Source organism: Diabrotica undecimpunctata, chromosome 8, assembly GCF_040954645.1.
Source record: "Diabrotica undecimpunctata isolate CICGRU chromosome 8, icDiaUnde3, whole genome shotgun sequence".
Taxonomy (NCBI): domain Eukaryota; kingdom Metazoa; phylum Arthropoda; class Insecta; order Coleoptera; family Chrysomelidae; genus Diabrotica; species Diabrotica undecimpunctata.
Genome location: NC_092810.1, coordinates 27,124,095 through 27,137,967, shown reverse-complemented (window position 1 = coordinate 27,137,967; position 13,873 = coordinate 27,124,095). Strand labels below are relative to the sequence as shown.

The following is a 13,873-nucleotide window of genomic DNA, read 5'->3' as shown; positions in this document are numbered from 1 at the left end:
TAGTCTCTTGACTATGAGTTTTTAATATTGTGCAAATCGAGCTATTCCCTCTCTGCTCATGCTCATGTCCATCCACGGTGATTCCATTCTCGTATTACCTGTCTTTTTCAACTTACTATAATCGAAGTAAGTCTTATTAGTAAGTCGAAGTAAGCCGATCAGTCAAGCGAAATATAAAAAAGTTTTGTGGTTCAGATGCCCAACGTTATTTTGATGCACTTCCGTATCAATAATTTAGAGACCCATTATACCCAAATGTCGTGTAGACGCTATAGAATTGTTGGAAAAAAACTATTTTAGTTAAAAAGTTATTTTACATAAACATTATTTTTATAACAATAGTTATATGTTTTTTGAAATAAAATGCATTTTTATATCAACGTTGTTACTATTTTTCTTGACATACCTCCTTTTTTACTTTAATATTTTGAATTAATGTGTAAAATTTCTAAATTTTTGGCCAAATAAAGAAAGTAGAATAATTTATGTTTTTGCAATTCCACTGAAACCTTATATTTAACCTCTGCTAATATCTTGATCAATGTAAATGACAAGACTATAATCTTTGTGCCGTTTTGAAATATTAAAATCACCTTATTTCAGAATGTGTTACTTCTGAAATACCATATTTTTTCCCTGTAGCCTTCAAATCGAATAAGACTTCGCAAGATCCGATCGGTGAATTCGTTTTCTAGTTTAATTGTTTATAAAAAAGTTTATATCGTTTTCTACGATCAATAAGAGTGGAGTTAGCTTAATTTGTTTAAAAGATTAAAGCTGCTTTGATTAAAATAATTTTTAAAATACGCTATTTATAGTCAAAAACATAAGTAAAGTAGACTGTTTTTTTCGAGTAGCCGAATTTGCTCTCTGGTGGGGAAACTCTTCTCTTGTCGGCCCGGTGAGAAAAAAACTAGTTCAGAACTCCAAATCCCCGGCGCTCGAAAAAATTTATCATATTTCCGTTAATGTTGGTGTTTTTTTGTGGGTAGCGAAAAATTTTGTGAACATTGGCGATTATTTTTTTTTTGGTTTGCAATTAAAACTTTAGTGACCATTAACATTTCTTTTTAAACTATTCTTGATCATCTCAGAAAACAGAAACAGCTGCATTCTTTACAAAAAAGCGGAGGGGATTGCTACAAAAATAATCCAACCAGATGAAACATGCACTCTGTGTGTGTAAAGCCATTTTTGTATTTTAATTTAATAACTGTTAAAAATTTTAAAAAATGCTTTAGTTTGGTTGTGTAGCTATGTGGAAAACTACTTATATGATCTTTTATAATCAAAACTTTATTGATTAACAACCGTTCTCTGGTCATTGTTTTTGTAAACAAATAAAATTTGAATTTAAGCGATCAATTTAATAATAATAAAACTTTTGAGATTGCCTCTTGAACTCAAAAGGTAATTTTTATGTGTGATATTCATCATCATCAATCAGCCAATCCCGTCCACTGCTGGACATAGGCCTCCCTCAGTTCTTTCCAGTGTTCTCTACACTGGGCCGCTTGTAGCCAGTTTCCCGCTACTCTTTTTATGTCGTCGGTCCATCTAGTCGGTGGTCGTCCTCGGCTTCTTTTATAATTTCTGGGCCTCCATTCCATAATTCGTCTTGTCCATCGTCCATCTTGTGTTCTGGCTAAGTGTCCTGCCCAGTTCCACTTAAGTCTCGTGGTTCTTTCGATGACGTCTTGAACTCCTGATCTTTGCCTGATTTGTCGGTTTGTTATGTGGTCTCGGAGGCTCACATTCAGCATTGCACGTTCCATGGCTCGTTGTGTAACGCTTAGTTTATTCGCAGATTTCTGCGTGAGTGTTAAAGTCTCTGCTCCATAAGTTTGTACAGGCAAAACACATTGGTTATAAACTTTTCGCTTGAGACACATGGGAATTGAACTTTTTAGAATATGGCTTAGTTTGCCAAATGCTGCCCATGTCAGGCCTATTCGCCTCTGTATTTCATTTGTTTGATTGTCTCTGTTTATTTTGATCTCGTGTCCCAGATATTTGTAAGTGTCTGTTTGTTGTATGGTATTATTGTCGATAGTTATATTTCCACTCATTACGAGATTTGTCATAAGTTTAGTTTTCTCAAAGTTTATCTTTAATCCTGCTCTTTCAGACAGACTTTTAAGCGAATGTAGCATAGAAACCGTATCCTGTTGTAAGTTATCTGCGATTAATACGACATCATCTGCAAACCTCAGATGATTTAATCTTTCTCCATCTATATTGATGCCCATATCTTGCCATTGTGTGATATTAACAGTACAAAATTTGAATAAGTTTTGCAAATTAATTCTTAAATTTGTTATTGTGTATTTAAAAATCATTTAGCTTAATTTATATTAAAATAAGCTTACGGTCTTAATGGCATGCCTTTTAATTTTTCTTTGTCATTGTATTCCATTAGTTAAATCTTGTCATATAATATCTCGCACGTCATGATTAGCGCGATAGTAACAAAGATACGTGTCTAAAGCTCTTTTGGCATGTTGTTATTTTTTTTTTGTCAATATATTCTATTCCTTAGATCTTGTCATATGACTTATCGCACGGTCCTGTATGTTAAGGCGTTTAAACACTATAAGCTTAAGATATTTTTTAACAATTCACCCTCTGACCCCAACCATTAATTATTTACTTCTTAAGCTACCTTCTGTTTAATGACCCCTCATACGTTATGATCCAACCAGCCATTCTTGAGCTGAATGACGTAGGATTGGAAGTGAAATAGTTGCCCAACTAATGCAACCTCTATTACAATTTAAACAAATTAAGCTAACTCCACTTTCTTGGATGTAGAAAAATTAAAAAATTTTTAAAGATTCATTATTTGTAGAAATCTAGTACGAATAGAAAACTACACCGTCACGTCACCAATGGCGACGTAGCCTTTTTGTTTCACCCAGCTTTGATCTCTTAATTGACCAATAATTTTTTCGTAACCCATATTTAATTACAGAATAAGTGACAATAAATCCTTACCCTAAATCTTCTGTTTCCTGTAGGAGGTTCTGCATAGGGAATATCTTGAAAAGCGTAGAAATTTTTTCCTGTCGCACTTTGAAGAATATGTCCCCGGATTTTGCCACAATTTTGTAAATCAACTATTAAGTCATCTTCCTTAGACTGTGTTTCATTTACAAGGGCTGAAATTACCTGAAAATTAGATAAAAATTACAGCTCGAATTATATTACTTTTTATTACACCTGGAGTTAAAAGAGCGACATTAAGCTAGCGTCGCATAGAATTCGTACTCAAGCAAACAGATGCCAGTAGGAAATTATCCACGAGAAAGGTAGAAGCATAGATATAAAGAAAAAGATATACATAAGTTGCCGCTTTGCTTCTATATCTTTCTCGATCTCTATCCATCTTGAACTAGCGTGCATTTAGATTATCTTGCCATTACATATCGTCGGCTGTATGCAATAGTGGTTTAACTCAAAAATTAACAAAATTGAGTTAACATCACCAGAGGACTTATGTCTGTTAGACATCACTAGTGTCGCTATGACATGTTGTCGGTTGAGATAAATTGTTTCTTACAGTACTGGCTCTTTTTAGTTTTGCGGTGGAAGTCGAATCGTATCGATATCAAGCTTCTATGCAATACCGGCACTATTGAATTGTGCCACTATAGCAGACAATTTTAGATATTTTCAAACTGTATCAGTGAGAATTTAGGAGTTATGTCACATTAAATAAAATAAATAAATTTATTGTTTTAAAAATGTAAGATCAAAAGGGTTAACAGAAAAGAAATGAATTTATCTCGAGCAGGAGTAACGTAAGTAATAATATTAATATTATTTTAATGTATAATTCCAAATAATCGATTTAGTAGAAAACTTTAGACGATTTTTTGTTTACATCTACTGTTTTAAACAGAAATAAACTCCAATATGGAGAATGTTACTTCTGATTTCACGGAGTGCGTCGATGCAGAGGAGCAAATAGGTACGAAATTGCTCTTTTTATAATGCAAGAACTTTATTTGTTTTCTTCTTAGCTATTGGTCAATTTACTAAATTTCTGACAAGCTGATTTCTTCTTAATATTTGTCCTTTTTTCTTGTTTTAGGTAGCTCATTACGTGAATGATGATGATGATGATAAAAAAGGAATGCCAGAAAGTTTCTTAGACATTCAGGCCAAAAATACACCAATGTTAAAGGTAATCTTGTACAAGCTAGCAGTTCAGGTCCATCTTGCAATTCATGTAGACTAAAATGTGATGAAAAATTTACGTTACAAGAAAGAACCTAGATCTTTGAAAAATATTGGTCAATGGGAAATATAATTGAACAACGAAGTTAAATTCTGAGATCCATGTCTATAAATAAACCAACAAATCGATATGCAGATAAAGGTAAAACATCAAGCCATGGCTATAATCATGCATTTTATTTGGAAAACCGTGATCAGAAAAAATTAAGAATTTTGTATCCTCCATTGGAGTTACTAATAGATATATTCGAACTGTTATTGGGAAGACGGAAAGTGGCTTTATAAGCAACGATCAAAGAGGTAAACGTAGCATAGGTAAAACATTTTGAATTACGAAAACTATGAACAGGGTTCATAAACACCTTTTTTCAATTCCGACAATGGAGAGCCACTATTGTCGAAGTACCTCAAAAATATATAGAAGGTAAAACATTGACAGATCTGTACAATGATTATATAGCTAATAGCCAAAGAGACAATGATGAATTTGTAAAAATTGGTTTGTATCGTAAACTTTTGAATTATTAATTTAAGTTTTCTCCCAAAAAAGATCAATGTCAGTGTTGTGGAAAATACAAAAATTCTAGCAGTGAAGGAAAAATAGCCCTGAAAGATGCTTATAATTACCATCATAAGGAGAAAAACTTAAGCCAGCAGCTTCAGTTTTTAGCTTGTTTAAGCTTTGCGCTTCTTCAAGGGTGGTATTTGGATTTAATTGGTGGGAGAGGTAGACTGACGTCTTCCGAGACAGGACGTGACCGCTGTAAAGCAGGGGTGTCAGAAAACTATTTTCGCCTTGTTGGAGTCGTCTGAACCAAGCCCGCTACTAAGTAGCGGGGGAAAACGGTCCTTTTCAGATATTGGCGTTTGGATAAAACTCGTGGAAGATAGCTGTGGCTATGTCCTAACCTAGGATCAGGTATCGTTGTGCAATGAGATTGGAAAATCACAGAAAACCAATCTCCCCCTGTCCTTGTGATTTGAATTCGACTCTTAAGCCAGGAGTTAAAAACACTTGACAAAGTTTTCTTACTAACTTACAAAAGTTGCTTGTTTTGTTCTACAAGCTGCTCTATCGACATCCAAAGTAGACGTTTTGGCTTTTTATTATAAATCCAAGCTCTCAACATATCATTTCTCTTTATGTAAACTTCAGAAAAAGGGACTCGGAAATGTGCACAGCTATGTTTGGCACGAAGGAAAAGGCAGTAAAAAAACCGATTCTGACGCTTTGAAATTCATATTTTATTCAGACAATTGTGGTGGCTAAGGAAAGAACCAGTACGTAATTTCAATGTATCAGTACGCTGTAACTAATTTCAAAATTAATTATATAACTCTTCGCTATTTAGTTGTCGACCATACTCAAAATGATGGTGACAGCTGCCACTTTTTAATAGAAAGAAATAATAATGTCATAATGATTTTTTTGACCTGAAAAAGTTAAATTCTAACCTTTCGACCAAGGAAATACTTTTCATTTCAACGATATTTGTGAAATTCATGTAAAAAAAAGCTCAGTACAAAAAAAGGTGTACAGATCAGTTGATACCACCAAGAAAAAAAGAAGAAAAGGTTTAGAAAGCATGGATATTATAGGACTATAAAATGATTACACTGGCAACCTGGCAATGACTAAAAAGAAGCAAAAGACCTTACTAGCTTTTGTGAAGACAAGAGTGTTCCACCAATTCAGCTGATTTCTACCGACATTTAAAGCATTGTTAATCATAACTTTTTCTATTATTATCAATATATACTTTTTTTATTTCGTTGCTAACAAATACATTTTCTACTTCAAGTTACTTGTAGTACTATTTATTAAAGCTTTATTTCAGTTGATGGTAATAACAAAAATAATACCAGTTTTGTCTTTGCCTTAGTTAGTCTTAAAAGACAAAATTTTGATGTGCAATAGTGGCACAACTCAAAATAATGGTTAAATTTAAAAAAGTTTGTGTTACAATTCATTAAAGGCTACCTAACGCTCCCCCAAATACACCAATTTTTTTTAATCCCTGTAGTAAAACAATTAAGACAAAATTATTGGCACACAAACTTTAAACCCCTGTTTTGAAAAATTACCAGTTTTTGTGTTCTCTCCCTTTTTTGTCTTTCAAAACTCATGTCAAATAATTCGGTGGTACCGATATGACCTGTACATGTTGTTATTTTTAATATGTTATAATTATAAAAAGGCGTTATAGATATATTAAGACCTTTCAAGAACTAGGCAAAGTAAATCTGAACTGTCACAATTAAAACTTACCCCTATATTCACAAAATAAAGTAGCGAACAAAATAGTACCAATCTTATCTGCATGATTAATAATTTAGCTAATTTATCCAATGTGAGTTTATTTTATACACAATTTTAATTACTACGTAATCATAAGATAACCAAAATCCTTTAAAAAACAATCAATAGCACACTTAGGAGAACATATCTATAAATAAATATTTGACTGCTCAATTTTTTATCCATGAGGCTAGACCGTGGGAAAATTGCAAACAGCGTCGATGCAAAAGCAAAATACAGTATTCGTCAAAATGAACAGTATCGGAAGTGAACATTGAATTTATTTTTTAATTTACATTATTATTATTTAAATGGGAATAAGCCACAATTAAAGGTTAAAGTGAGTTTATTTATGTTTCAATTTCCACTTCGGAAATCGTTCTCAAAATACAAACTTCAGTCAATAAACTTACTTTAACCTTAAATTTTGGCTTATTCCAATTTAAATACTTTACAATATCACAAAAAAATAGCTTCAGAACAACATAATTTACATGTTTAAAATAGTGCACTATTGTGACAGGAACATATTCTTTCTTTTCATGCATTTTATATAAATGTCTCGAATTTTAAACTTACAATTGTCAGGAAGATTTTTAGTCTACATACGCACTTTACCTTCTAGATCATAATCATTCTTTTAATGACAAATTTAAAATTCTTCACATTCAAAATAAAGGTCTTAAGCTATCTTTGTTAGAATCTATGGAAATTAACAAATTAAAAAACACAAATATAATTCTGAATGACCAACTTGAAACAAACAAACAAACAAACAAACTTTCGTTGGAGACTCCATCCTGTCCACGAAAGACATCTTCAACAAGGTGGAAGAAGCAACAAGTGAAGTAGGGCTGAAGATTAATGAAGAGAAGACGAAATATATGTGTATAAATAGAACGACACGAAGAGACAGAATAGGACAAAATGTGACGATCAACACCTTCAATTTTGAAAGAGTATAACGTTTTAAGTATCTGGGGTCCGTAATCACAGCTGACAACGATGTTACTGAAGAAATAAAAGACAGAATCCAATCTGCAAACCGCTGTCTATTCGCACTGGATAAGCTCATAAAATCAAAAAATCTTACAAGAAGTCCAAAGATCAAAATCTATAAATCCATCGTCAGACCTGTAATAACATACGGATGCGAAACGTGGACCATGACCAAAGCAAACGAAGAAAAGCTCAGACGCTTTGAACGAAAAATACTTAGAAAAATTTTCGGACCTCACCATGACATCACCGCAAACCAGTATAAGATCAGAACCAATATCGAATTAAAAGCACTCTACAATGAAGCCGATATTGTCCAAGAAATTAAATTACAGCGACTAAGATGGGCAGGCCACGTGCACAGACTGCATAACGATAGACTGGTAAAACTGGTATGGGGAGAGATTCCCACAGGCAAAAAACCACTCGGACGTCCCAGAATACAGTCAGCCAAGAACGACCCAAGGTTGTAGCGCTACGTGATGATGAACTTGAAACAAACAGTTCTCCCCCCCTCAACCTATTTCATTAAATACTTCTTCTTAGAGTGCCGTCTTCCTACGGAGGTTGGCAATCATAATGGATATTTTTATTTTTGAACTTGCTGCTCTAAACAAATCAATCGATCTGCATTGATACCAATCACGTAGATTCTTCAACCATGAGTTCTGCATTCGGCCAACAGATCTTCTTCCTTGAATCTTTCCCTGTATCATGAGTCTCAACATTTCATATTTTGATATCCTCATCACGTGGCCTAGGTATTCCAGTTTTCTGGTTTGTATAGTGGTGATTAGTTCTGTTTCTTTACCAACCCTCTCCAGTACTTCTTTATTTGTAATTCTATCAGTCCATGATATTTGTAATACTCTGCGGTATAAATAGAGTTCGAAAGCCTCGATTCTTTTTAAATTGCATTTTTTTAATGTCCAAGTCTCAGCTCCATATAATAATATTGAAAATATATACCAGCGAATGGTACCTAGTCTGATCTCCAAATTTAGATTTTTGCACGTTAGGAGTGGCTTCATTCGTATAAATGCTGATCTGGCAATCTCTATTCGCCTGTTTATTTCTGCAGTATGATCATTGGTTTCATTGATTAAAGTTCCCAAGTAATGATATTTTTCTACTTGTTCTATCACGTTACCAATGATTGTCAGTAGGTGATGTATATTTTGTGGTCTTTTTGTAATTAGCATGTACTTCGTTTTTTTAGCGTTTATAGTAATTCCCATCTCAGCACTATTCATACTTAAGCTTTCGATAAGATGTTGTAGGTCTTCTATACTCGTTACTCGTTACTCATTAAAGACTATAAAGTGTCAATGCATGCCAAATATAGATCACTTGAGATAGGCAATCAGCCGAAACAGCTGTCGTGATAAGAGTTTATAATAAATTTTGTGGAAGTTTTTGAAAACAAAGTTTTCAGTGTTTTATTGTTTAAAAAAATGTTTTTTAAATGTTGTAATAGTTTTTGAGTTTATTTTGGAGGTATCCAGTATTACTGAATTTTTAAGAAACGACAACAAAACTACTATTAAGTAGATTATATAAAAGATTAAAACATTAATTTAAATAATTTATTAAAATTAAAATCCTTTGTAAAAGGTATATATTTAAAAACCCAAACGGGCTATGTTAGACAAAACGTTTTCGGAATCCATCATTCCATCATCATTGTCCTAGAAAATATGTAACCACTTAATTAAAAAGAACCACTCTTTTTAAGTGGAAGTTACAGGAACGTAGATTCCTTGTGGATGTTAATTTAAATATTTTTTAACTTCGTAAATAGCTTCGTTAATGATTTTTTAAAATAGCCCTGAGAAAAACAACAAAATACCTTAAAATAGAGTAAAAAATAATTAAAGTTTTAATCAAATCATAACGTAACCCTAAAATATGAACATTCATAGTAAATATCTTTATTCCTTGATATTTTTACCTCACAAATTCACAAACAACAATACCAATCGCACAGAATGAATGTTCATAACCAAAAGTCCTTGTTTATTCTTGAAACAATTAAAAAATCAATATTTCCAACTTCTTATGCAACAAATACACACAAATTAGAAATGTTTTTAAGAAGGTTTTTAACATCCCCGCCCATTGGTCAGAGCTTAGGAACGGACTATGTTTTTGTACCTGTCAAATCTATCTCTCTCTTTATATCTTTCCTTTCTGTCGCTATCTGTGAAATATGCAATATATAGTATTTTCATATAAAAATGCGTGCACGTCACAATTTATATAAAGTGACGTCACTTATATTTAAAATTTCCAGAACGTCAACCTTAGAGTTCAAATTTTCCTAACACAGCTAATAATACGAAACTCATACGGAACTGCTCGATCTTTCATAGGCGTCAATATGGTATAATATTCAGAAAAATATAATCATCATTATATTGGGAATTTTAGAATTATATTGATTAAATAACCAAAAACATTTGTTATTATTACTAATATAAATTTTATGAAATAACTCTTTAAGTCTAATATCCCACAAAATAATAATTTTAATTAAATATATTAGACAATTGTACGCAACTAATATGGGAATACTTCAAATTTTTTGACAGTTTAGCGTGTGGTAAAATTATTTAAAGTGTTGCCGCTTTTTTAGAGTAAGAATTTTGTTTATGTTTTGATTTTTTACACAATGTGATCATAATATATTATATATTAATAAATTGTATTTATAAATACATATTAAATTTAGATTAATAGCTTTAAAAACTAATTATTGTTGTGTATTGTGATTGTGCTATGCCAAAACAACTAAATAGTCTGTAGAAAGCTAATAAGCTTTCATATAACATAGATTATTTTGAACAAGAAATAATGGCGGGACGTTTTTATTATTAATGCTCTAAAAGTGGTAAGTTTCAAATTTAAAATATATAATTTTGTATTAATATATTTTTTATGTATTTTAGTGTATTGCAGTAATCTTAAAACTAAGTGTATCTTATATACTAAAAGGCTAAGCCCTTTTCTTGTGCGCAATACTCCTCCTAAACGGTGATAGATAGGAGAATAATTTTTTCGAATAATTAAACAGATTGTTGAGTAGATTCCCCCTAAGGTTTAAAATTTATAAATTCGAACCGGTTTAAAAATGGCGGCCATAAAATGAATTTTTCCTATAGTAAAGAATAGGAATTCAATAATATACACAATGCAACAACGCGTCAATTCTCGAATGCTTTAATGCACCAACAAGTCTTTTCACTTAAGGAATAACGATAATGACCACTCAAAATTCGGGATCCTTCTGTCTCCGATTTTAATTTATGGGGTCTGTTTTACACTATTTGATGAGTTGGTATTTTTTTTTATGTTTAGTTAGAAAGTATTCTGTTTCCAACAAGTGCAGCGTGTGTGAGGTGTGGTGATTGATATGTAGAGATTTAGACTACGTTTTGAGTTTAATACTTGAAGAATTAAATAATGAAGTAAGCATTACTTTGTTTTTAATTTATAAGTTAGAAATATATTATTAATTTTGTTGGGAATAAGCCACAATTTTACTTTAAATTAGGTTTATTTTAAATAAATAAATAAAAAATAAACTTATTATAAAGTAAAATTGTGGCGTATTCTCAAAAAAGTGGAACAGTAGGCGGTAGTGTAGACTAGCGCGGAGCATCATACTGTTTTCTGTATTTTTTAAATTTAAATAATATTTAAATATAAATTTAGTTAGTTAGTTAGTTAGAGTTCTCAAACCGACTTCTTTTTCTTAAACGCGGCATTTTACAATCTAAAATATGCAAAAAAAAGTTACTTCCGGTTTTACTTCCGTTTTTTATTTAAGAGGGGCGGGGTTTAACAATCATATTGATTCCGTTTCCTAATGTAAATCTTCCTGAAAATCCTAAAAAACTACTGTATCGATTTTCAATTTAAAAAAATTGGCGTCAATACAGTTTATTTTTAGGATTTTTGGAACATTTATCCGCTCCGTGCGTGACTGACGCGACACCTACCGCCTTCATCTGACTGTTTTGGACCTACCAATTTTCAGGTTAAACATATGACATATGTTTGACATTGTGAAATACAGGCGAAATTGACAATTATTAATAATTAACTTTTTAATTATATTTTTTCAGTTTATGTACAAAATAAATGTAGTATTAAAAACTGGGTTTCTCAAAATTCATCATAATATACCTTTTTAACCCCAAACGGAAAAGAAAGGGAAAAATCTAGTACTGGCAAATTAAGTTTTTCACGTGAAAGAGCATATAATTAAAAACAGTAATAGTAAAAGGTATGATATAAAAGCTAAAGTCATCAGGCACTCTGCAGTTAGCTTGAAGCCTTATAAAATATCATTTAAGGTAAATTATTTAAATTTTTCCTATTTCAATTGCATAAAATTAAGGTTATGTGATATTTACTTTTTCATATTAATAGCACGGATCAATCTTTTTCTTTTCTCTAATTTATATGTAATCTTTGGGAACCTATAAAAACTACACTTACTATTTTTGCTATTATTAGCACAATTAAATAAGCAAAATGTATTTGCACACATTTTTGATAAAATTTATGCGTAAAAAGATTCCATGATTCCAATTTTGTCATATTTCGCCGCTACGCACGCTGGCATCGTTTCAAAGTACCCCTACCATGGTCACGCACGGAGCGAATACCAGGCGACGGAAACGATGGATCGTTAGACTCCGCCCCTCTTAAATGTCGAGTTGGTCCGCTAGTTTACTGTTAATATAATAGTTTGACAAATAGTTGACATTTTAAAAATTACTCACTTACTAACTATTCCCATGTTTTGGCAACGCTGTGGGGTTCTGACGTCGTAAATCTTGAATGACGTGCACGCATTTTTATATGAAAAATACTATATGTGAAAACTGCAATAACGCATTCTTAACTTTTAAACCTCTTTACAACATTTAATACAAATTAATAATTTTATTACAGTTTAAACGTTGTTGTTTTTAAGAATATTAAAAATTAATATTATTATAATTAATGTAATAATAATATTAATATGATTAATTATTGTTGATAAATACATTACTTGTTATCTTTTGCATAATCCAGTGTATTCTATTATATTCAAAAATTCGTGTTCATAAGTTGATTTGGTGAATCTCAAGATAATCGATAAAACGCTTATAAAAAACAGTTATTTTAAACAAAGGTCACCTTGAAGGTATTGACATATTTATGTATTATCGATTTTACCTTGTACTTTATTGCCGATAACCCGAAACGGATCAGTTTCTGGAGATAATCCTAAGTTTAAATAACGGCGGAACTACTCTGTTCGTCATATTAGCCCAGTTAAAATAAACAAATTGTATTGTATTAGGATTCAAATTGAAAACTTTTTCAAATCAAAGTTTAGGTGAAACGAAATAAGAATAATTGTTTCATGAAAGTATCGGTTTGACATTGTTTAACTATTGATTAAAACGTTGAAGTTATAAAAAAAATTACTTGTTTTGATTCCTCAAAAAATTCGTCTCTACAAAATATTTCACTTTTTTTTTTTGATTCAAGGATTTAAAAAAAAAGCTTTATTTTAGACTTTTTAAATATAATTATTTACATAGCGTATTTAAATACAGTCCTCTTTCTCTATAACGATATGCAAGGGACCGGGAATTTTGATTATAAGGAGAGATCGCTATACAGAGAGAGAGAAAATTCGGTACTGTAATATTAATAATACTGTACAAAATAACCTATTTTAATTTAAAAAATTTATCAAAACGAATATAAATGAATTAACACTGTATTGTACACAACTAAGATTTATTAAAGAATAGTATAAGCAATACAGTATAAAAAAAATGACTGTACAATTAAAACATGTGTACTGTACAATAACAAAACAATATGCTACTGTAAAATTTATTAAGCCTACATTACCAAAAAAGTCTCAGCATAAATCACTCAAAAGCACTCATATCGTCTTCCTGGTGGATGAAGAATCGATGCAGTACTTTTGCCGCATCTAATGCCTGCTGAGGGGTCGGAGCTGGTTCTGGCTCTGCTTTCACTTCCGGGTCACTGTTTTCTTCTACACGAACTGTAGATTCTTCTACACGAACTATAGAATTGTAGGATGTTCTCGTCAAAAAGTTCAGGTGTTGTAGCTAGATTTTCATCAACTTCTTCAAAATCTGTTAGCTATTCTGGTCCGTAGGTGACAGTAAGTTCAAACAATAAAATGTCTTCAATTTGGACGCTATAGCGACAGCTTATGATAACACATCTCATAAGTAAAAATCCGAAGATTTCTATTGACGAAACCAAAATTCAATATGTGTATGCATGAGGTTTCTA

The 13,873-nt window shown here is 31.6% G+C and overlaps 1 protein-coding gene across 1 annotated transcript in view; it reads right to left on the bottom strand.

The window, feature by feature from the left end:
• Positions 1 to 6,658, bottom strand: part of LOC140448743 (uncharacterized) — a 107,341-nt gene extending 100,683 nt beyond the window's left edge. Inside the window, exons 1-2 of the mRNA XM_072541854.1 lie at positions 6,509 to 6,658; positions 2,995 to 3,168 (exon numbers count right to left, since the gene is read on the bottom strand). Coding sequence (XP_072397955.1) covers positions 2,995 to 3,168; positions 6,509 to 6,562 — 228 coding nt within the window. The 5' untranslated portion in view covers positions 6,563 to 6,658. The remainder of the gene's footprint in view (positions 1 to 2,994; positions 3,169 to 6,508) is intronic.
• Between the last annotated feature and the right edge of the window lie 7,215 nt (positions 6,659 to 13,873).